Below are 25,369 nucleotides of genomic sequence, written 5' to 3' on the forward strand. Positions count from 1 at the left end.
TTTTTATTCTTTTTTTTAATGTTTATTTTTCTTTTTTTCCCCCACATTTGTTTGTTATTTATTTCACTTTCTTTACATAGACAACATGTGATATTCAGACATAACCCTGGTGTTTGTAAATATGATATATTCTGTCGTATTTTCAGGAGACGGTATACTGATTGAACGGAGCGCTGGAGAGGCGACCTCACCGCACCCCTGCTGCTGCCCCGAGGGGACGCCACGCGTTGCCATGGTTAGCGGAACACTGACGGATTCAAACCCGGGACGCAGTTGACAGAGCCCCCCCTCGTACGTGCAATATCTCTCCCTCGTCCAATCACACCCCCCCAAGCCCCTCCCTCCCTCCCCCACACGGCTATCACTACAGTACGTTGATCACGGTGGACAGAAGAAACCCCAGAGTGTGAGAGCCCACAGCTCTGCAGGCGGAGCACAGACAGCTTTAAGACTAGGGAGGCCCTCTGGAGGCCCACCTCATTGCAACAGGGAGTCGGAGGTGTTGGCTGTGCGGCTGGCGGCGGTGTGAGAGCAGAGGGGGGAGGCGGTGAGTGACCGGGAATGAACAGCACTGCAGTCGACAGCATGTCCGTAATGCCCCCACAACACCCACAGTTCAACTTTAACGTGGAGATTTCTTTCTTTCTTTTTTCTACAACCATCCAGAGTGAGCCAATTTAATTACCACCATTACCATCATCATTATTATACCGACATTTCCACAATAATAAAGAATAATACGGCCAAAAACGTTCAGTACCATGACAGCAAGGACATGACTGCACTGCAAAAAAATAACAAAAACAAAAAAAACACAAACAAGAATTCAATGAATTGCTAAAAAAATAGATATTCCCTGCCCTCAACCAAAATGAAACGGCACCAGAAAATGGTGGAACGTGTGCACGCTCAGGTCCAATCCGAGTCCACTTAGTTTCCATGGTAGCGCTTCCTCGGCCAGCAGCATGGATGGTGTCTCTCTCCGCTCTGCCTACGTGCCGATTATCCTCTTTTGAAAAATATAGATATATACTAGATTCATACAGTATTCCTAACTAAGTTCACAAATGATAAGAATCATAACCATATCTTAAAAAAAAAGAAACTCCTTGCAAAGTTTATAATACCATACTTTTTACGTTTTGTATATATTTTTTTCATTTCATTTTTTTTTTTTTTTTTTGCATTCAGTTCCATATGCATATGACAACAAACAGTCCTTCCTCCATTGTGACTTGGTAAATGCTTGGTCAGTTGATACCAGAGCACCATGGGGGGGGGGGGGGAGAGAAAATACAGGTAAAAAAAGAAAAGCTAATCTCAATACAATACTGTAGTTACAGTCCTCATGTGCCCACGCCACTGAACTGTCAATCACTCACTCTTAGGCTCCGCAGCAGGGAGGAGGAGGGGAGATGGGGAGGGAGGCTCCTTGGCCCCGCCCCCCTCCCCCGCTTCCCTCCTCTTCCTCCAATCCTCTTTTACAGCTTTGTCAAGTAGATGCCCGGTAGCTCAGTGCTGTGTTTGAACGTTTGCATGATTTCATCAGTCTGGTTGTCCTCCCTGGTCCATGCAGGGCAGCAGACAGGTGTGCAGAGTTTCAGGTAGGTTTGTGTCTTCGTCTTTCGTCCTCCGTCTCCCCCCCCCCCCCTCACCCTCACCTCTCCAGTTAGAAGGCTCTCCTCTATCGGGATCTGCTTAGGCTACTCGTATTCCAGGAACTGTTTGTGATAGAATAGGAGATACCTGCAGAGACACAAAGGGGAAGACGGCTTTTAACACAGAGTCTGGGTCCCAGAGTTGCTCCGTTTCATCTCCACAGAACTGCCGCTTTTGGTGGGTTCATTCAGGACAGAGATTGTTTAGTCAGTGCAAGTACTCAAGTACTCGCTCGGCCTATGGGTTCCCCTGCTCCGGCATATCATTTACCTGCGCCGGCCAATCAGAGGCAGCGTGAGACGCTGCTCGGGTTAGGTGCGTCACTCCCCGAGGACTCGTTAGTGAACCGTTTGACACGAGGGAGATCCCGACGTATGCACGCGCGCATCAAGGAATGCGCGCGTCTGACTGATTACTTGTATGAATGAATGAATCAAAAGTGCCTTCCTCCTCACCCTTCACTGTCCAGCACGTCCTTGATGCTGGCCTTGGTGATGATGGCGTCGTCACACTTGAACCACTGGTCCTTGTGCTGGCGGATGAAGCTGGTGTAATGACCGCTCTCTAGGGTGCCCTGGTGGTTCACCACCGCGAACAAGGAATACCTGAAAACCATGCGCCGGCACGCAAACACACACACACACACACACACACACACACACAGTTAAAAGACAGCTTGTGGAGGGCTGATGAATGACCTGGTAAACTCCGGCTACAGTGAGGGCCACAGAGGAGAAGCACTAAGCAGCTTCTAATGGGCCCGACAGCCATTTCATTTCAGCAGTTTCTAAACGATGACGAATGGCATTAGTGGCCGCCTCTGCCAAACAGCCGCCAATTACATAATCATTCGTCTATTCATTCTCTCCCTCCCCCCCCCCCTTCCTCCCATTTCTCTCCGAAGTGAAAAGGTGCAAAAGAAATATGAAGGAATTCAAAAAGCCATACCTAATTCCAATCCACTAATTGAAACTATTTCGGTGTATTCAACCGGTGGTGGAGGAAAGGGGTACTTACTTATTGTCGTTGTTCAACACGTCTACTGTTTGCTGATACTGGCCGTTCATCCTGCTCTCTTTACTGTGGGGAACACAGAGACACGTCGGGTTAGGGCCGGAGCCTCGGCCATCTCTGTCACGGAGCAGCGACGCCGCAGGGGCCGCAACTCTCCGCGCGTCCACTAGGTAGAGGCAGAGTGTTGCGGAGAGAAGCGAGGGCCCTGGCGCCGGCCCTTTACGAGGGGGAGTGATGATGGGTCATTCCATATCTAATGGATGCGGCACTGAGGCGGACCTATAGCCCTGTCCCTGCACACACACACGCACAGACAGACACGCATCCTAGATAGGCACAGACAGAACAGACAGACACACATCCTAGATAGGCACAGAAAGGACAGACAGACACACATCCTAGATAGGCACAGACAGGACAGACAGACGCACATCCTAGATGGGCACACAGACAGACAAGCAGACAGGCCAGACAGGCAGGCATGGGGACCAGCAGGAGAGGCAGGGTACCCACCTGGAGGCCATGAAGGGGGTCATGTCCAGCTCCAGAGGGAAAGACACGTAGGTGGTGATCTTCCTCCGCAGCTTAGCAGAGTGTTCAAACCGCTATCGTCCAGCAGGAGAGGGGGAGGATGGGGAAGAGGAGGAGGGCAAGAGAAGAAAGGGGTGAGAGACGGAGGAGGGGGGGGGGGGAGGGAGGAGAGGAACATTTAGTGCCTTCGGTTCCCATGCTGTTTCTCTGTGAGAGGGGATTTACAGCAGAGAGACAGGTGTGACTTGACTCCTTGTGTTCAGGCAGACGTTTAGACTGTAACCCGTGGATACGGCCGGGCGTGGAGACATCTAAGAACCTACCGTCCCAGCATTTCTATGAATAGCATTAATAGCTTAGGTAGAGCATTACTAAAACATGCCGTCATTCAAACCTTATCCCGGTCTCTCTAGGGAGGGAGGGTGTGTGCGTTTTTGTGAGTGTGTGTGCGTGTGTGTGAGAGCGAGCGTCTCTCTGCCGCAAGAGCTTAGGGAATTCCCTTTCATTGTGTCACACACAAAATTTGATACCGGAGGCTATTTCCATTCAAACTCCCATCTTCAGCTGAACCCAAGCGTCTCCTTCCCCCGAGTTCTGTTTAAACCAGCCTGCTTCCTAGGTGAGCGTCTAGCAGGTGCACCTGTCACCGCTAACGACACAACACCGTCACTCGCCACCGGAAACACCCAAATCGCACGGCCCGGCTCGGGCGGGCTTGTCGCCGCGGGCGGCAAAACCTAGATGAGGAGAATGCGAGGGCGCTCACTTTGAGGTGGAAACACGCCACGATGGGGAGCTTCTTCATCGTCAGCTGTTTGGTGGATTCCTGGTAACTATGGCAACCGCCGCACTTGATTTTGGCACTGCTTCCTAGGTGCTCCGGCCGGGTGAACCTGCGGCGAGCGGAGAGGGAGGACGAGAGAGGGAGAGGGAGGACGAGAGAGGGACAGAGGGAGGACGAGAGAGGGAGGGAGAGGGATGACAAGAGAGAAACAGGAAGGTTAAATAGAAGGCAAATCATGAAATAATTTTTTACGTGTTCAGGTTCCAAAAACCTGTATATATATATATATATATATATATATATATATATATATATATATATATATATATATATATATATATATATATATATATATATATATATATATGGCACTAACGGATGTGGATGTGTATGTATATATATATATATACACATATATATATATATGGCACTAACGGATGTTTGTTTAAATCTTTTTTTTTTACATAGACAGGACTAATCTTTTTTTTGTCCTGTCTATGGGCACATATGGCCCGAGGTGGGAGCTCCTGTGGGAGGGGAGAACAAAGGCTGCTGGTGTGTGATGGTCGGTGCGGTCTGAACCACAGCCCTGCCCAAACACACACGCATCACCACGGCAACAGGACCGACTCAACCCTGCGCCTTTAAGAGAAGTGCTGCAGCAACCAGGGTGTGAGTAGGGCTGCAGCACAAATAGATATGAGGAAAGAGAGAGAGAGAGAGAGAGGGGGGGGGAAGAGAGAGAGAGGGGGGAAAGAGAGAGAGAGCAGGGAAAGAGAGAGAGGGGGGGAAAGAGAGAGAGGGGGGACAGAGAGAGAGCGGGGAAAGAGAGAGAGAGGGGGGAAAGAGAGAGAGAGGGGGGAAAGAGAGAGAGAGGGGGGAAAGCGGGGAATGAAGAATAAGGGGAGGAGAAAGATAAGGAAGAGTGAGGAGGAGACAGGCCAGCCCCGGCAGTCTGAGTGTGGAGACAGACATGGGGAGATGGAGGGATAAACACACCTGTGTGGACACAGGAGGAGGAGAGAGGGCTGGGGAAGGGGAAAGAGGTGCCAAAGTTGCACTAGTATAGAAAGAGAGAGGGTAAAAGAGAGACAAAGAGTAACACTAACAACAGACTGCACCCTCCCCCGGAGGGACCAGCGCCATTGTAGCCGAGTGGAAGAGTAGAGGTGTGAGTGTCTGCGTGTGGGGAAGGGAGAGCGTGTGAGAGCGTTTCTCCTCGAGAGTGTGTGCGTGTTTCTATGAGAGATGGTGTGTTTGTAAAAGAGAAAGAAAAGGAGTGCGTGATTTCGTGTTTGTGTGAGCGAAAGAGAGAGAGAAAGAGAGCGAACCTGTGTGTGTGTGTGTGTGTGTGTCTGTGTGTGTGTGGTACCTGCGCAGACAGTCTGTGAGGGTGGTGGCTCCCAGGAGGTGGCTCTCCCCGTTGACGGAGCTCCCGTCCCCCCCGGGGCTGAGCGGCCAGAAGGGCGTGGAGGAGCCCGGCAGGTCCAGACTGATGTCCCAGAACGGGTCTATCGTCGTGGAAACGCCGCTGCAAACAGACAAGAGAGGAAACCCGTTAACACGAGTGCAGGGTGGCGTGTGTGTGCGCGTGTGCGCACTGTTCCCTTCCCCATGTCCAATTCAATCAACTGTTCCATCAGAGAAACATGCGTAAGGCCTGCGCGCATGACTTTGCTTTCAGGACACACACACACACACACACTCCTATGCATTCCCACAGTGTTGATGAGATGAGTCATTGTGCTGCAGTGTGAACTGTGCCCAGCAGGGGGCAGATGAGGCTGGAGGCCGGGGCGGGGGAGGAGGGCGGCTCCGCCTGCAGAGCTCTACCTCAGACCGCATGAATCAACAAGGAAGACAGACTTGTAACCTGGACCAACGTGACACACAGCTAGGCTTTAATGAGCCGGGTCTTTCACTCCAATGCGCCTTTCCATGACAAAAAAAATAAATAAAAGTGTGTGTATATGTTGTTTTATAATCCTAGTATAGCAGGCTTAAGCTAGCCCTAGAGCTATATGGTTAGAGCAAGCCTCCTACTGTGTTAGCCTGCTAGCGCGCTAGCCTGCTAGCGTGCTAGCCTGCTAGTGTGTTAGCGTGCTAGCCTGATAAGAGTGCTAGGCTGGGCCTGTGCGCTGCGCTGCAGTTTCGCTGGGCTAATGTGACAGGACAGCTCTGGAGTGCGGCAGCACAACAGTCTAGACAGCCACCTCCCTCCCTCCAGCTCCACAGGGACCCTCGCAGGGAGCGGTGGACTGGGGGGGACGACGCCCCCCGCCGTGGCTGGGCTAGCTCGCACGCTCTCCGAGGGGGAGAGGGCTGTGTGTGTGTGGGTGGAGGGCACGATGACTGGGGGAAGGGGTGGGCTGGGTTAGCGGCTAGAAAGGGGCGCGTTGGCGGCTAGGACGCCACTCAGGGGTGGTGCTCTGTCAGGCCCCATGGACAGCAAATGTCAAATGTGGGATTTTTAGTGGTCTTGACACATGCAACCTTCACCTTCTCCCCACACACACACACACACACACACACACGCTCTTACTGGCAGACTTGACAGGTGACGTCTGATTGCAGCCCCCCGGTGAAGATTTGGTCGATAATGCAGTTACAGTGGTTTGGATTGTTGGCCTTCTTCCCATTGTCGTCTCCTAGAAAGCAAAGAAAACACACACACACACAGAGATTAAACAGAGCTTCTCTTCATCACCCCTGAAGACCTCTCTCCCTCACTTTCTCAGTCCGTGTTGCAGTAGAGCTTGTCTAATACGTATAACCTCACCGGGACGCTCCAGCCAATCAGAGGCCTCCTTACTGGCGGGTCCCTCTATGAGTCAGCTTTGTCACTGCGCTGCAGCGAGCACATTATAATTCTCTACATAGCCCCAAAGTCCAGCGCTGGACTGTATTAGTCTCCTTCAGTGTGTTTCCACTGAGGCGGACAGAGTGCATTGTGGGTAGACGCGAGAAGCATCTCCTGATCTAAAGTGGATCCCTTTTTCTTCATCCCCCTCTCTGCCTCTCTCTCTCACTCTCTCTCTCTGTCTGCACACACACACCTCTCCTTCCCCTCTGTCATTCCGCTCTCGTCCCCCTCTCACTCAGTGTCTTGACACTTCTCAATACCCTCTGGCCTTCTAAATGGGTCTAAAAAAAAGTCAAAAACAAAGTCAGCGGGGCTCCAGGGACACACTGGGTCGCAACTTCACCGATGTCCTTCCCGGGCCGTTTGTCTTCATGGATACTTCCTCACGGAGGAATACCAACCCCCCCCCCCCCCCCCCCAAAAAAAACCCCTCCCTTCTCTGAGATCGGTCCGTGTAAGCAGCTAGTGCTGAGGGAGGGGGGGGGGGTTTGGGGGAGGAACCCGGGCCATGCTTACGGGTGGTGTCCCCCTTGCAGTGTCGGTGCAGCACGTCCAGCGCCGCGATGAGGAACTCGTGGGCGTCCTGCTGCTCGTAGCCCGCCAGGTGGCGCGCGTGGGTCCACACCAGGTGCAGCAGGCGGAAGGGAATGTGGGGCGAGCGGTGGCCCGAGTAGAACTGCGGAGCACACAGACGGACGGGACGGTTAGAGGCGGGGCGAATACAACTGAAGAGGACGGGCAGACGGGCGGCTCGAGGGTGGGGCTGTTATGAGGTCACAGAGACCGGCACTGAAAGAGACAAACAGTGAGACGGGGTGTGGGGGAGGATGGGGTTGCTAAGGGGACTGGTGGCGAGACAGGGTCCAGGTGACGGCCAGGAATAGCACCGGGGAGGAAGGAGAGGAGCAGAAACCGTGAACACCAACCTCTCTGCACATGCCGGAGGAACCCTGCCCCCCCTCTCACGTGCAAAAACACGTCTCACACACACACACACACACACACACACACACACACACACACACACACACACACACACACACACACACACACACACACACACACACACACACACACACACACACACACACACACACACACACACACACACACACACACACACACACACACACACACACACACACACACACACACACACACACACACACACACCCTGCTCCCCCCTCTCTCTTATCCTCTCCCTTTGAAGACGGGGGGATTGAGACTCAACGAAACGCAGCATAAAACCTCTATCTTGTATCTTACAGGCTCTTTGGTGCTTCTGTACCATTTGAAGCGGCCTGACAGTGTGGCTCGAAAGGCTGTAAGAGACGGAGGGGAGATGGGGGGGGGGGGTGGGATGGGACGAGAGAGGTGGGAGATGTTAGAGAGAGTGATGGAGAGAGGGAGGAAAGAGAGAGGAGATGGAGACAGACGGGGGTGAAGAGCGGAGGAATGGAGAGGTGGAGAGAGCGGATGAAAGGAGAGTGTGGGAGGTGAAGAGAGGAGGAGATGGAGGCAGAGAGAGAGAGATGCAGGGAAAAGCGAGAGGATGAAATAAGGAGGAGATGGAGGGAGAGAGAGGGGGAGAGGGAGAGAGATGCAGGGGAAAGCGAGAGGATGAGCCACAGGCAGGAGAGACGTGACTAGGACTGGGAAAGGATACAGTAGTGGTCCATCCCGCACGCTGAACTACCGTGTATTCTTCCTGTGAAGGTTCTAGCAACCCCCTTCCCCCCATGTCTCAGTCTACAGTCAACACTAAGAGTGCCACCCCTCCGGTTCAGAGGTGAATGGTAGCTTCCGCCCAGCGTTGCAGCGGAATGGTTGAGCACACTGAGGAGCAAGGGGGGGGGGTGGGGAGAAAAAAAAAAAAAAAAAAAAAAAAAACGGTACGTTGAGAGTTCTTGTAATATCCTGGGGGCGCCAAGGCTATTACACGCAACAGGAAGGAACAGAGCGAAGACGGGCCTCTTGAACGCACGCATTTCACTCCCACACCACCGCCGCGCACGCCGACGAATCTGAAATACATTTGAGAGGTGACGAGTGAGACAGCCAAACAGTTGTGTGAAGGCTCCACAGAGCGCTCTCCCCCTGGGGTTCGCTCCTTTCAGCCAGGGCGCTACATTTCTCTCTCTCCCTCCCCCGGAAGACGGTGACTCGGCCTGTAGTACCGTAGTGCTGGACACTGGGGGAACACGCTCTGTGCAGGACGAGGGGGCGAAACGACTGAGCGGCTGTTCTCGATCCATGACCATGAGCCAGGAAGACCCCCTTACCCCCCCCCCCCCCCCCCCCCTCACACACCATGTTAGTCCACATGCTCGTAGCGCGCACACCAGCGGCCAGCCCCCCCCCCGTCCCCCCGTCTTACCTCCTGAAAGAGTTGGGACATCTCGCACACCAGACAGGAGTTGGATTGCATCTCGCACTTGTGTCTGTCGGACAGGAAGAAGTCCCGCAGCAGGGGGGTGTGTGTGAGGGCCTGGACGATGCAGTTCATGAAGCACGTGTTGCCCAGGTTGATCAGCCCTCGTAAACCTGGGTGGGTGAGCGGGGGGCGTGGGGGGGGGGGGAGGTAAGAGAGAGCGTGAGACACACCGAAGGGGAGACGGAGGGCGAGGGGTTCGACCCAGTCTGTTCCGTCGGCTGTTCACAGACCTGCAGAGCCCTGATGACTCAGCAGGCTCCTCCCACGCCTCAGGCTCTGCCTCCACACACACACACACACACACACACACACACACGGGCAAGGCCTACCACCTGTGTGTGTGTGTGTGGGTGGATGGGGGTGGGGGGAGAAGGGGTTGGAGAATGTTGTGCATAGCTTAAGCTGAGAGGAGGGGAGGGGGGAGGGCTACAGTCTGTGTGGTTCTGGTCTGGGTCCAGGTGGGCCCGGTTGGGTCTGCTTGGAGGAGAGAGAGAGAGCAGGATCAGCCAGGGCTTAAACGCTCCAGACTGGCCCTGGTCCACTCTCCACCGCCCCCGGGCCCCAAGCAGCTGCTAGTACTCCCAACCAGTCTGTTACAACTGGGGGGGGGGGGGGGGGGGGGGGGGGGGGGGGGAGGGAGAGATGGAGGCAAGAAAGAACGAAAGAAACAAGAGAAAAGAGGGAGGGAGAGAGAGAGCGTGCCGTGCTGTGTAGCCTCCCAGCGTGCGGCTGGTGGGCTGCCTCGTCATGTCCATCACTCCAGTTGACCTTTGCTGACCCACTTCGACGCATGAGTAACCCTGGACTATACAGACACCCCGCGGGCGGCGCCTGTAGACCGAGCACACGCGCGCGCGCGCAGCGCACACACACACACACACACGCGCACGCTGAAGCGGCCAGGGGCGGAGGCCCACCTATGGTGCAGTTTGTAGTGATTTTCCTCCGCTTTGGATTGTGTCGTAGCAGCTCCAGTTCTCTCTTTGTAGGCTCCCACGTAGTGTACCTCTCACCTATACCTTGACACACACACACACACACCCCATCATCATCATCGAGGCAGCTTGTTTACATTAAACCTTTCATAGGGAGGTACATAGGAAAGTTCATTGGGACACAAGCACGTTTCCGCACCTTGCAGTTTCCAGGCTTTTCTCTGTTCTTCTTTGGCAATCTGTTCCATGTCTTTGTCGTATATGTAGTCTTGACACACAAAACAATATATCCCCCCGTATAATAAGTCTATTGCTGAAAGGGGGAGAGAGAGAGAGAGAGAGAACAAGTCAGAGATTCACAGTAATTAGATATGGATTTGTATTTTCTTTGGCGGAACAATAGGTTGGGATTCTATGTGGCCTGGTCTCATCCTGGATGATGTGGCCAGGCCTGAAGACAAAACACTCTCTCCCTCTCCTGATTCATCCACTCACTCTTATTGATCTGGACTTTTGTCTCTCCAACTCATTGCTTCACACTGAACAATCGCCACAGATAGGAGTGGGCCGATTGAGGTAAGGGGTGTCTGGGTGTGTGCGTTTAGTGTTTCTGTGTGTGTGTGTGTGTGTGATTGCGTCGTCCCATGTCCCCAACCACCGCTGAAGCGTTCTCAACCAGCCAAGACCCCTCCATGTTCTCAAACTCCTTGGCAACAATACCTGAGTTCTGTTGCCGTGACAACCTATTTTTAGCCCGGCAGGACCTTGAACGTTTTAATACCAGAACCAAGACAGGAAAGATGAGGGAGGTGGTACCACTGCAAACAGAGTACATCAACGAGCAACATACGAATGGCGTGTGTGTGTGTGTGTGTGTGTTCTATTGCGTGAATGAGTCACGTGACAATGAGTGTAACCAACACATATAATGTGAGAATATTTAAGCCACATTGTGAAAGTGTCTGTTGTTGGGAGCAGGGCTGGTAGGAATGGAAGGGGAAAACACAAATCTAGGATGAATAGAGACAGGGAAATGGTAAATGGACTGAGAGAGAGAGAAAGAGCGATGAGGTAAAGTGGACAGATGGATGAATAGGCAGAGAGGGGATGAGGAGAGGAAGAGTGAGATCAGAGAGGAGAGAGCGCGAGAGAGACAGAGAGAGCGCGAGATAGAGAGAAAAGAGCGTGGAAGTCAAGGCAGGGAAGGGGGGAGGGAGGGAGAAGAGAGGAAGGGATGGAGGAAGCCCTAACCTAGGCCTAAACACTACAACCCACAGGAGGCCTTGGACAGTTGTACGGATGTGTGTATGTGTGTGTATCAGAGTGAGAGTATGAGTATGTGTGTGTGTGTTTGTGTCTTGCCCCAACCCATGCGGCATGGCCCTCAAACCCCATCACACCCCTGCAAGACGCTTAGCTCAACTCCCACGCCCGCCCTCCCCTCCCCCCCCCCACCCCCCCCCCCCCCCCCCCTCCCCCCGGCTCAGCGTTCTCCTAAGACAACACCACGCCTCTCTTTCTCCCTCCGCTCACACAGGGGTGTGACCATCAGCCCGGGAGGCCCGTCCTCTCGAGCTGAGCGGGATTACAAGCGTCTGGACGGGAGACGGGACACAGCTTAAAAACCATGACATCTCACACGCTCAGCCCTCCCTGCAAAAGTGCCCGGAAGCTGAGCTGGACAGCCCGGCGTCTCTCTCTCTCTCTGTCTGTCTCCCTCTCTCTCTCTCTCTCTCTCTCTCCATCTGTCTCTCTCCATCTGTCTCTCTCTCCATCTGTCTCTCTCTCCATCTGTCTCTATCTCTTCCTCTCGTGTGTTCTGGGGCGACGTCAGGTGAGGGGACACTGTGACCGGCTCAACCCGACCTTCGTTCTGTATGCCGGACACCGTTTATTATTAAAAAACGCTGTAGCATCCTAGAACGGTCTGCTGACGGGTATGCTGTGTGTGTGAGGTATTTAGGTATGCGTGTGTGTGTGCACACGTGCAATTGTGTGTGTGCGTGCGCGTCGTACCTAGGTTGTGGCGTTTGTTCTTGGCGTGCTCGTGGATGTGCTTCTTGGTGAAGCAGCCAAAGAAGACGCAGTAGAGGCAGGAGTGGAGCCGGTTCAGGTGGGCGCCGCACATGTGACAGATACACGACTTGGCCTGCAGGGGGCGAGAGAGAGAGGGGAGAAGTAGAGGTAGAGAGATAGAGAGAGAGAGGGGGGAGAGAGAGGGGGGAGAAGTAGAGGTAGAGAGATAGAGAGAGAGAGGGGGGAGAGAGAGAGAGGGGGGAGAGGTAGAGACAGGGACAGAGGTAGAGAGAGGTAGAGAGAGAGAGGGAGGGAGGGAGGTAAAAGGACAGAGTCCGTGAAAAAGGGAATCCATATTGATGACCCGTTGTGTGGGGGGGGGGGCTTAATATTCAGATGGAGAGACAAGAAAACACAGACAGAGAGGCTTTACCAGCCCCCGTGTGGTTGGACATAAAGCACTAGTCCGCTTTAACACACGCACGCACTCTCTGTCCACACACACACACACACACACACACACCATGTCCATGATTGGATTTCATGCATGGCAGGCCCACTGGGGTGTGAGAGTCTGTCTGACACATACTGACAGCGGCCCGGAGAGAGAGAGAGGGAGGGTGTAATTTGCTCGAATGCAACGCTCAGAGGTGACCGAGGGATTTGCACAACCATTTAGAATGCCTCACGTCTTTACCAAAGCTGCTAAAATGAGCTCTGCATGTCCCAGGGCCTGGGAAGCGTAGAGTAGGTGTGTGTGTGTGTGTGTGTGTGTGTGTGTGTAGGGGGGGAGCAGAAAGCACAGGCCATAGCTTTTCCATACAGCCTCCTTTTGACAGATCCAGTCAGAGAGAGCATGAGAGAGAGACAGACAGAGAGAGCATGAGAGAGAGAGAGAGAGCAAAGGAGAAAGGAGATGAGAAGATACAGAAGAAACAAAGAAAGATGGGAGGGCCGTTGTGGTCTAGGAGGACAAAATATGAGACCGTCTATAGCCGGTGAGCAGAGAGAAAGGGAGAGGGAGCAGACAGTCAAGTCAAGGGGAGACTTGACAAAGGGGGGGGGGGGGGGGGAGAGAAAAAAGAGAGAGGGGGAGTTTTTGGTGAATTGGTCTAATCAAAGCCTATCAGGGTGCAGGCTTGTCATCAAGACTCAGCCACTGGGCAGAGAGGGAGGGAGGAAGCAGAGAGACACACAGCCGAACGGAAAGAGAAAACAGTTGCACCACAACAATCATCCATTTAGGATGATTTCGGGTCCCCCAAAAAACCCTGTCTACACACACCCGAGGTTACCTGCTGTGTGCCCACCCACCTCCTGCCCAGCAGGGACAGCCAAAGAACACCAGGCAGGCTGGTGGACAGGCTGGGACACAATGGGAAAACCTGACACCATTCTCACACACACACACACACACACACACACACACACACACACACACACACACACACACACACACACACGTAGAAAGAAGTGAAACTGAGAGGGTGACACTATGACTGTACTAGTACATCGTGTGTGTGTGTGTGCGCGCGCCACACGCCGTCTGGTCTGTGGGAACACGAGGAAACCTTCACAGTGAATCCCAACAGAAGGCCTTGTTGTAGAGGGGCCGCACATTTCCCCGCAACGCACCGACGGGCAGGGAGAGCTTGGTCAGGTGATCGACCACACCGGGCCCAACGACCCGGGATTGATGTGATGACGTGGTATTTGCAGCAGTAAAACTACAAAAAAAACGATGGGGTACACAGGGTATTTAGGGTTGGATATTAGAATCTGTGGTTCAAGTGGCGACCAGTAGGGGGAGTGCCGGGAGGAAGGAGCAGCGACATGAATCTCTCTCCTCTCCAGAGCCCTCTGCTGCGACTGCACCGTGCTGAACGCAGACTGTGGCAGTTGGGAGGTGAGGGGACAGCATTCAAGCGCACCGCTTCGCACAATACAAAGTGCTCGCTCGGAGAATCAACGCCTGCATGGTCGCAGAACAGCAAAAACGCCAGACCAACACACACACAGTCCATGTCAATTAATAACACACGCCTATGCATCACACACACACACACACATTTCCATACAGGCCCCACACACACACACACACACACACACTTTAGGGAAGGCATACACACTGTTACCCAGGCCCCACATACAGAGACCCACGCGCAGACAGACATGGGCCGGTGTTTTGGCTAGGCCTTACGAGGCCGGGAGGATTGTGATGACGGTGCAGAGCAGGGGACATTCAGCGCTGCACACACTAAGCTCTGTTTTCATTCAGTCTGGCCTGTGTGGGCGGGGCTTGTAGCACGATGAATGGGATCTGAGAGCGAGCAAGAGTGACTGGGAGAGAAAACGGTGGGGATCGAGACACGTGTTGACACACACACACACAATTGTGGAAGGAAGTGAGCCTGAGAGCCTTGGGGCCGCTTGTCCTCTCCTCTGGGTGTGTGTGTGTGTGTGTGTGCGCGCTGCTGGTCTCTGTCCTCCTGCATTGCACCAGGGCTCCAGTCAAAAACAAGCGGGCCTGCCAATGCTGCACCCATCCCACCCTCCACCCCACCCCTCGTCCCCGGGTGGAAAATCCATCTCCCCCTCCTCCTCTACCCATTTCCCAGGCTCTCTATTCCTCAGTGTCAGCAGTCTTCCTCCTCTCCTCTCCTCTCCCTCTCTCCCTCTGTCTCTCCCTCTGGGCTTTTAATGTCTTATTAGATCACCTATTGATCAGGAGCTGGCTCTAATGACTGGAACAAGTGTTGTACAGGTAGCAAGCTAGCAAGCTAGCAGCAGAGAAAAAGAAGAGAGGGAGAGAGAGAGGGACGGTGTGGGAATCTCCTCACTTTCCTCTTCATCGTTTCTGCCAAAACATTCATATATGCACAACTGCGCCGTCTTGGGCTGAGACGGTGAACAGGCTGAGTGATAACGATGTGGACACAGTCCTGATTTAACAGAGCGCGCTCAAGCTGCGCGAACACACACACACAGCCAGGGAGGTCTAGCTAATAAACCAGAAGACCTTTGCTACATTAGAGCAGTGAGTCATCGCATCCCTTCACATGCAATAAGCCACAGAGTCTCAGGCCGACACACAGGCGCCATTAAAAGTCGACCCTCTGTTTGGACAGGCAGCCACACGAGGCACGCTCTCCGACACGCTCCTCTCCTGCCTCTTCCTGCTGCTCGACATGGAACTGCAGTGAGGCCGGGCCCGAAGGCATGAGGCGGAGCAGAGGATAGGAGGAGGCAGAGAGGAGAGATAGGCAGAGGGGAAGAGGCAGAGAGGAGGACGAGGCAGAGAGGAGAAAGAGGCAGAGAGGAGAAAGAGGCAGAGAGGGGGAAGAGGCAGAGAGGAGAAAGAGGCCGAGATGAAGAGGCAGAGAGGAGAGATAGGCAGAGGGGAAGAGGCAGAGAGGGGGCAGGAGCAAAAGGTAGATAAGAGGGGGCAAAGGAAGAGGCAGAGGAAAAGAGGAGGCGGGGAGGAGGCAGACCGGAAGCTGCTGCAGTGCGTTGTTGATGGCGATGTAGATGTTCCAGCAGTGTGCTGACTGACCCCCCCCAAGGGCACAGACCCCCCCCCCCTCTCGCCCCTCTGCAAAGCCCTCTGTCCCCCGCAGACTCCCGGGCTCTCCGACGGCACGCGCGCGCAGGGCGCACGGCGAGCCCTGGCTTGTGCTGTAGGAGCACGAGCCAGGAGATGAAAGAGCGGGAGAGGATGTTCAACATGGCCTCATACTGTCACACATCCAGGGCGCCGCGGCCCTCGCACCCGGCGGCAGACAACCGCTCGGATCTTCCACCCGCCAGACACCCGGGGACAGGGGACGGGATGGATGATTGGGCGGATGGATGGCTGGATGGATGAGCAGATGGATGCCGTGGGCTCTCCCAGTGAGCAGCATCGGGCACAAGTTGCATCTTTTGATTCGGGGAAGATCAAAAGGCGGCCGATTCCCTCCCTGACTCGCGACGAGGCGAAGAGCGTGTGTGTGGTGCATGTGTACGATGCAACCTGGTTGTTGAAAAGGTAGGCTAGGAGGGTGTGTGCGCGCGTGTGTGTGAGCAACCCAAAGCAGAACATTCCTCGCATTACAGGAGATCTCCGTGCCCCAAATATATCACAAAGGCAAAGTTAAGAGAGGTGAAGCTGCGACGGCAGCTACAACACCGCTAAAGCTAATTAGGCTACATTGACGCCCAGGCAGCCAAAACCTGCAGGCTCTGATCTGAAAGCAGGTCCCATCCAGGCAGCGTGAGCGTGGCCGTGTGCTCGTCCACCCTGCGAGGAGGGCGCTGAGGCTGGGGCTGTTTGAACAGCCAGCTCGCACCGAGTCAGGAAGTGGAGCCGCTCCCAAACCTACATTTATCCAATTGAACTGTGGGCGTATGGAACAGCAGCCCGCTGTGTGCGTGGGGAGGACACAAACACACAACGATAAACAACAACAAGGACGACCCACGATGAGGAGGGAGGAAAGCACTGGCGGCAGCAGCAGCATCAGCGTGTGCGCGTTTTGTGTGTACAGACAAAAACACCCCAGCTGAACAAAGGTTGTACCAGTCATCTGTCAAGATTCAAAAGATACCAGATGCCCTCAAACAAATCCGTCCTCTGTGTCCACCCACACACACACACACCAGCAGCCGCCTGGTAAGTGAGCGAATGGTCTCCTGAGAGCATCATCACCTAACCAATGAGAACACAAACAACCCCCTCGGCAGAATGCCCAGGGCACCAATCAGGGGCCGCAGAGCTCCAAAACAGGAAGGTATTATCGGGCCGAAAATCTATAGAGCGTTTCCATAGCCCTCTCCCCCACAGAGGGACTATTAACACTTTAAATCACCTTGGGAGGCAACAGCACCAGGACGACAGCCCCATGGGGCTCTAATGAAGCCTGGCCTCGCCGGGCCTCATTAATTGCGGCCCTCCGCTGACTCACAGAGGGGGAGGCCGGCCTCTGCCTCTTCTCACCGTGGGCTAGGGGACAGCCAGGACAATGGGCAGTAATGGAGTGTCCACACTGGAGCTGATGGATGGCCTCTACTTGGGCCCTCCCTCCCTCCCTCCATCCATCCATCCATCCCGCCCTCACTCAGCCCTCCCTCCATCCCGCCCTCACTCACTCAGCCCTCCCTCCATCCCGCCCTCACTCACGACTCTGGTGAGTGATTGACAGGTCATTAGCCAGATGGTCAGCCTGGAAGAGGACGGAGACGCAATCGAATGAGAAAAGAGAGCTAGGCTCCTCCCGCCACGCTCGTCCCCCCCGATCCGAGATCGAAAAGGGGGAAGGAAGGAATGAAAGGAGGCAGAAGGTACGGATGGAAGGGATTCATTTGAAGCACATCTGAAAAAAAGGGGCCTCGGTCGGCGCCTACGCCAGTCATCCGTCTGTTCCCAGCATGCTTTGCGGTAAAGATGACTTCCTGTGGTCTTGTGGACTGATGCATGGTTCAGTCCCTGGCTGAGAGGGAGGGAGGGAAGTGAGCTCATCCAGTAAAGTGTGAACATTGGGGGGATGACACACACACACATAATCTAAATTCTCCAGTCACACAGACAAATGTACATGAGCGCATGCATACACACACTCGTAATCTTTAACTGGACAAACCCCCCCACAAAAAACATGTTTCATACAGTCACAATGAGCAGGCCTGAGATGTGCTCATACGTACATAAATCACACACGCGCACGCACGCACGCACACACACGCACGCACGCACGCACGCACACACACAGCAAGTTTAAAAAGGAGCTTAAGCCGCTTAACCCTCTGAACCTGAACCATGCATGTTTCATGATTCCTCCTCTGCTGAGGGTGCCATGTTTAACATCGTCCAATTAACCAGGCCGCAGCCACCGCCCGCCCACCACCACCACCACCACCCATCACACCATCCTTCCATCCCTTTTTGCCTTCGTTTCCCCACCCCTCAACCTCCCCCCCCCCCCCCCCAACCACTCCTCCTTTCGACCCCTCCTGCCCTTCTCCTTCACCCCCCCCTCCCTCCCATTCCTTCCCCCAACCCTTTTGTCATCCCTCCCTCCAGCCTCCCGCCGTGCGTTCCCCGTCAACATCCCGTCGCCCAGAGCCGCTCCAGCCTGCCACCCCCGTCCTCTCCGGAACTGAAGATCCCCAAAGCATGGCTTCTGACGGACAAAGCCCTGGGCTGTGGCCAGAACCGTGTCCTCCATACATCTCCCTCCTGTCCGGCACCACTGACCTGACAAGCACCTGGACGGGGATGAGCAAGATGGCTGACACCAAGAGAAGGGGATGGAGCGTCGGCCGCGTTAACCCCCGAGTGCTGTGAGATCAGGCGATCCTGGAGGCATTCGAGGATAGACGGGCGTGGTCTGGGAGGTCGGACAGGCTGGAACTAAGTTGGAGGGGGCGGGATATGGCGAGGGACAGAAGCCTTTGTTTAGGCTGGAGCAGCCTGCCGCGACCATGCTGACATGCAGACACAGACAGGCATGCAGACAGACTAGGCAGGTCTGGGTCTGAGTCCGGCTGGGAGGGGGGGCTGGACTGGGCCCAGACACCAAAGTCTGTCATATCACACATACCACCCACCACTGTCTGCTGTCTGCAGCTAGGCCCTGTGTAGCCAAGGATGAGACACAGGAGGGGGGGCAGGAGGTGAGACACACGGATGAGAGCGTAGGAAGACAAGGTGGGGGACTGGCGATATGGAACAGGAGGTGGACACGGGGTGAGGGGACAGACGGAAGAAAGAAAGCGAGGGGGAGGGAAGAGAGAGAGAGACACAGAGAGAGACACAGAGAGAGGAAGGAAGACGCACAGCAGATTCTCGCAAGAGGGATTTTCTTTGCGGACCGCTGTGGATGCTACAAGATGGGGTGGGGGAGGGGTGTGTGCCGGGTGAAAGTGATGCAGATAGCTTACTGAACATGGACCATGACCTCACGATGAATCACCATGCTTCAAACAAATGCAGATGAGTTCCCTGTGGCGGATAAACAAATGTGATGGAGGGGTGGAGGTGGGAGGACGGTAATACGTTGGACGGAAGGAGGTGAAAAGCCAGTGTCCTTCCAGAAAGAAACTCGTCGGCTCGTTTCCCCCCCATTTAGAGAGAAAAGTGCTGGCTTGGGTGTGGTGTATAGTACAGTACCACTGTTCCTCTGATCGTTCATTAGATTATTTATCGGACGGCTTTGGCGGGTAAAAAATCAGTCAGACTTGATGTCATTTTTAATCGCGGAGCTACGGAAATCAAAGCATCCGAGACGTCTTCAAAGCTGCCGAGGCTGTGAAGACGCTGTCATCTCCTGCTTGCGTTCATCACCAGCCACGTCCCGCTGATCCCCGTCTCCCACGACACAGCCAGCCCCCCCCCTTGCCAACCGCAAACACCTCCTGGAGATTAGCGGGGCCTCGTACAGCCACGCAAGCCCCCTTCCTTCCCTCCATTCATCTCCCTTCATTCCTTTCCTTCCTTCCTTTCTCCGTTTACCCCGTTCCTCCATCCGTCCATCCCCCACCGCAACATGATCCGATCAGGGGAAACCATAATGGTCTTCCACCCTGCAGTTCACAATCCTGTAGCATCAAGTCAAGGAGCAAGCACGCGTTCCTTGGAGGACTCAAACAGGCACCAGGCCTCATGTGCTCCAGATGGGCCCCGTGTGCGCACGAACGGGGGGGAAAGCGCGCCACATCAATAACCGTGACCGTCATGAATATTCACACGCGCCTCCTTACCCATTCATAAACTATGAATTATAAAATAGGCGGGTACCCTCGGAACCTGGGGAAGGCGGAGGCCTCCTTTAACGCGAGGCTCGATCCGTTCCGCGCCGCACCCGGGCTGCTTTTCAGCGTGGCCTCACCAGGAACCGTTTCCAGCGCTACCGCACACGCACACGCACACGCACACACACACACCTGAAGCCGAGGAGGCTCGCCGCCGTCTCCGCGTTTAAATCTCGCGAAAGCGGAATCGAGTCGTGAAAGCGCTGGTGGCTTCCCAAAGAACGCGGGCCCGCTGCAACACGCGGACAGCGAGCGCTGGCGCCGCACAGCCGCATGAAAATGGGAACCTAAAGAAAGCATGGGGGGGGGGGGGGCTGACGGGCTGTACTTCCTCCCTCGCACCTCGAAAAAACAGGAAGTCGTGAAGCGACGTCCGGGAGGACCGTCACTGTAGAGTTTCTCCTAACCCTAACCCGGACCGTCTCTCCCTCAGCTCCATGGAAACCAGCGGCTGGGTGTCATGCTGATCACACGTACATACACGCACACACACACACCACTCGAAGAGGCAGAGATGAGGCAGAGAGGAGAAAGATTAGAGGCGGGGAGAGACGGATGGAGAAAGCAGGAGACGGAGAGAGAGAGAGAGAGAGAGAGAATGATTAGGGGAGCGTCAGGATCACATAGGCCTCCTGTTAGTGGGTCATTAAGAGCTCCTTAGGGTGGAGGTGCCGTCTTGTTGTTTTCCCCTGGATCTTTAATGCCTTGCTCAGCGTCAGGACACCAGGCTGTTTGTGTGCCACTGCTGAGATGGTCCCGGGGTGTAAACAAAGTACAGGACAGGCTCCGTGATGTCCTAGAGAGGACAACAATGGACTGAACTCAGGACCGGGGAGGGGGGAGGGACGACAACCCTTCAGAACAATACCGTTCATAGTTTACTTGGTAGGATAACGGTTTGGGATTTGAGAAACCCAGGCTGGGTTGCCAGGATATGGTTTCCTGCTAGTTCCAATACAGGGAGTGGGGCAGGGGTGCTACGCGGACCAGGAGTTTCCATCGTGACCCATGGAGAAAAAGTACCGGAGTTGACAAACCCTGACACGGGAAAATGGCGCAAAGTTGCCGTGCTGTGCTGCTGCACGCCTGTGACCTCGCTCGCAACGCTGCGTTGCCATGACTACACGCTCACACCAAATCGGCCGTTAATTCCGATGTTGGTTCGCCCGGCTCAGGACACTTGGGAGAGCGGGACAGATGTCGGCCGGTGCTCCCCTGCATCGACGGAGAATTGATTTTAGACGGAGGCAGCGAGGGCGACAGCTCGCAGCGACAGCTGATAAGAACGGAGGGGGAGGGGCGAGACCTGTCGGGAAGGACAGAGAGAGACTCGCACAGACAAGTGGGAACCCAGTCGAGCAAACCGAGCTATGCTTGGCCGTATGGATTCAACAAGGTCTCTGTGTCACAATCAAACCCCACCCTTCCCCTCTCCAGCCACAGCCACGAGGGGTCGGAGGGGGAGGTATGGCCGCGCTACAACCGAAGAGCCAGCGCGATCCCTCGCTCAATGAAGGAGTTCCAAATCATAAGTGATGTTTGCAATGATCTGGTGAGATGTGCCTGTGCTGTGTGTGCGTGCGTGCGTGAATACACAAGAGTGTTGCTGCCGCTAGGTGAGAAAGTGAATCGATTGCAGGGGAGGAGGGATGCACCAACACTCATCTTTACCAGCCAAGCCGCCCACCTGAGTGGAGACAGAAGGAGAAAATCATTTCTCCTGGTGTCACCTGCCGTCTCTCTCTCCCGCCTTCCTCCCCTCGGCCCCTCCCTCCCCCACTGCCTCCATCTATCCACCCCTCCCTCCATCTATCCACCCCTCCCTCCATCTATCCACCCCTCCCTCCATCTATCCACCCCTCCCTCCATCTATCCACCCCTCCCTCCATCCATGCCTTCCTCCGACCACCGCTCTCTCTCCCAGTCGGCATCAGTGACCGGCCCACCCCGCCCCATATGGAGTGTCCCCCTGGAGCCCCAAGCAGCATGGCACAGGTGTCGGGACAGCTGTTTAACAAGAAGGTGTCCTAGACACTGCTCCGCCCCCCCCCCCCGCCCCCCGCCAGAGCAACAGAGCCTGCCAGCACGGAGGTGATAAACATCTACACCTGCCAGGGGCTGGCGCCGAGAGGCAGGGTGTGTCCGGGAGGCTGTGTGTGGAGAGGGAATGCAGCGGTCCTGTTAGGGGGAGGAAGCCAGCTAGCTAGCTAGCTAGCTCGGGGGGTTCTAAGCCTCAGGGCTTAGTGCTCGTGGAGCGTGTCAGAGACTATGGGAGATGGGAAGGCAGAGAGACATAGACAGAGAGTGGAAGTGGAACTGGTTATGGAACTCAGTCCTAACAGAACCCTCATTTTCATCAGCAATTGTATTTACGGAATATTCCAAGGGCAGTGGTGTCTTGGAAGGAGAGGCTGCCCTGTGGAAGATATCCTCAAGCACCAGCTAGTCCCAGATCAGAATATGTTTCCTACCCTTGTTTGGTTACTGTTGTCAAGATAAACAGATAAGCCATGAGTCATGAAAAATCCAGTATATGGCCATGACATATGAATCTGTAATAACGCCATGGATCCCTCTGTTAAAATGTGGGTAAACGTTTTAAAAACTACACAAAATACTACAGCTTGTTCTTAGTCCCATCCTTAATGCAAACATGCTCAGCATTGACCCTTAGTTTGTGTATGCTACTAACCTTTTAAGAGATTTGGGGGTACCACATACTTGGAGAGCATTTGCCCTTACGGCACAGGTGACCTCCAAACCCTTGTCTGTAACTGACAGACTAGCCTACCTTGGTTGTTTGGTCCTGTTTGCATAACAGACGCAACAACGGCTTCCACGAATCCTGACGATAAACAAGACGGCAGTGTTTGGTTTAGGGGCCGAGCACAGTGACAGTGAGGCTTTCAACTCGGACCACAGGATAGAGGGGACTTGGGACAATGAATCGAATTCCTCTAACTATCCGCACAATAATCTAGGACTGAAAGAGGGCTGTGTCCCTGATTCATCAAGCCAAACTCGAGAAACAAGTGCCAAATGCTTACAGCGTCACGGTCAGAGAGTTAAAGGGCTGGAGAGCTTCCGCAGTCAAGGCCTACACACAGTCAGAACCCACTAATCTGGTCCGGCTGCAGCCGACTGTATTAAGCCCAGCCTATGGATAGACATAGGAAGGCTAATGCACCCCTGACTGTGGTCCAGTCTTTACCACTGGGGTTTCTGACCGGGGTTAAGATGGGCCCAACAAATGGCTCAGTGAGGCAGAGCAGATCTGGTGCGGCGCGGACCAGCAGCTTCCATCCACGGAGCTGCGTTTGCTCTCGTTTCCTGACAAGGCTCCAGTCGGGCTGCTGTAGCTGCGCTGCCGTTGGCCCAGTCTAGACCGTACCTCCGGGAGCGCCGCTCCCCTGCACAGCACGCGGCAGGAGAGGAAGCTCCGGCTTAATTACTTTCAGAGGAGAACTCTGAGAACGAGGGGGCGAAAAAAAGCTAAGTTAATCGTGACGGCCTACAGAACAGTGAGCGGGGCGTCGTGTTAACAGCCAGGCTTGGGGGACCACGGCGCAGTGCAAACAAAGGGTCATCCATCGACCCGGCCCTGCGTGAGCCGTTTGCTTTAACGAGGGCAGAACTCTGCTGTGATCGAGCTCATCATGGCCAGAGTGAGTCGTGCTGGAGGCTTCGGCCCCGCCACTGTGGCTACCACCCACTCGCCCATCTACGTTGTATCAGGGCTGTCTGTCTGATTCAGACTGGCAACAAGTCCTGTAGGGATAAACGTCCTTGGGGAAACACAATGAATGGGTTTGGACGATTGATGCCGGTCATTTCTGACCTCTGCTTGTGTCAGTGCAAGGAGGAAAAGGGGTTTTTCAACTCACCAATGCTGTCCATCCCGCATCATTCTGAAGCACCTATTTCATCAACAACGAAATAAAAATGTATGACACATGTAAGATGTGCTGGGATTGCAAGTGGAAATGCACAATATGATAAACTATGAACATGACAAGTTGGTATGATATGATGTTGGGCTGGTCATATTTACGTGTTTTTTTATACAAACCCTAGCATTAAAATTGTCCCAAAGAAATTAGCATACAGACATTGTCATGTAGAAAGACAGCAGATGGTGGAACTAAATAGCTAGCTAGATGTGTAAATGTGCGCGGCTTACGACCCCTGCTTTACTACTCTTGGGTGAATGAGAGATGGGGGGGGGGGGGGCGGTCTGTCTCACTGAACAATGTGTGGGGGGCAGCACAAAAGATTTGGCTAACTAAAGCTAGCTAACTAGCTAACCTTCAAAGGGAACCTTTTAAGTGTAGCTGCTATGGGTTTCCGTCTAAAAACCACAATACTTCCGTTTTAAAACGAACTTGTAAGCATATTATCTAGCTATACTAGACCCGGTGAGAAAATACTGAAGTGATTATCACTACAATATAACATGCTAAGTAGTTGCTTAGCAAGCTTGCATCATGTGTTGTTTAGCTCTTATAGACAACTAGCTAGTTAGCCAGCTATTAAAAACAGAGGCATTGTGGTAGTTCACCCATGGAGGGAAAAAGCTAGCACTTGCAAACTAGCTGGCTGTCTGATCTAAGCGTGAAACGTTTGCTGGCTTGTTGTTAGGGCTACTAGCTTCTTCGACTGCCAAATACAAGTTACCCAGCGATGCAGAGCAGTCTTCGGGATGCTAGCTACTAGCTGGCTAATTGATCCTTGATCACAGACCATCCCAAGCTAGCACTAGCAGTCTCACACATTCAGCAAGCTTTGATGCTCATGGCCAACTTATTTATCCCATATTTGAGTGCTTCAAACTGTGTGGGGCGTCATATGCACATAACCATTCCTTTGAATATGCATTGGCAATATTCAATTTTTGCTTTTTGCATTCCTCTGTTTTTACCTTTCGTCTCCTGGTCTCAGCACTCCCGCTCCAAACAAAGCACTGGTAAATGACTCGTAGGTTCTGTTTCCAATTGTCCACCTTATAACCGTTCACATGGGAGCACCCGGCCGGACTCATGACACAACCAACATTCAATTTGTTTTTTAAATGATGAAACGTGTCCTAAAGAATTATGAAGCTAGCGCAAGCTGGCTGTCCAGAGATGGTTTCCGTTTGGAAATGGGGACAGCCGCGGCAATATCCAAAATACGACTCGGTGTCGGACATCTGACACATACGTCCTTTGTATACTTGCAGTATATCAGCTAGAATTTCTGAATTCATACATGTGTTCCCTTTCTATTTGAAAAGTGCCTTTATCCGTGGCTTAGGCACTTACACACGATTCGTAGATTTCTTTTTTTTTTTATGGTAGCTGGACTGT

General features: G+C 53.8%; 1 protein-coding gene across 2 annotated transcripts; it reads right to left on the minus strand.

Moving 5' to 3' along the window:
• Positions 1-663: 663 nt before the first annotated feature.
• LOC134008483 (ubiquitin carboxyl-terminal hydrolase 22) lies at positions 664-25,369 on the minus strand. Of its 2 annotated transcripts, XM_062447881.1 has the most exons (14): positions 24,943-25,369; positions 23,909-23,941; positions 12,237-12,369; positions 10,420-10,533; positions 10,203-10,304; positions 9,229-9,395; positions 7,368-7,527; positions 6,531-6,636; positions 5,361-5,519; positions 3,971-4,097; positions 3,187-3,278; positions 2,677-2,739; positions 2,115-2,264; positions 664-1,746 (listed from the first exon to the last, which is right to left on the minus strand). In XM_062447881.1, exons 1-14 carry the CDS (start codon positions 25,060-25,062, stop codon positions 1,704-1,706), a joined length of 1,569 nt encoding a protein of 522 aa, XP_062303865.1. In that variant the 5' UTR covers positions 25,063-25,369; the 3' UTR covers positions 664-1,703. The 2 variants fall into 2 exon arrangements, with proteins under 2 accessions (XP_062303865.1, XP_062303872.1); XM_062447888.1 differs by lacking the exon at positions 23,909-23,941.

The sequence above is a fragment of the Osmerus eperlanus genome, chromosome 2, assembly GCF_963692335.1.
Source record: "Osmerus eperlanus chromosome 2, fOsmEpe2.1, whole genome shotgun sequence".
Lineage (NCBI taxonomy): Eukaryota > Metazoa > Chordata > Actinopteri > Osmeriformes > Osmeridae > Osmerus > Osmerus eperlanus.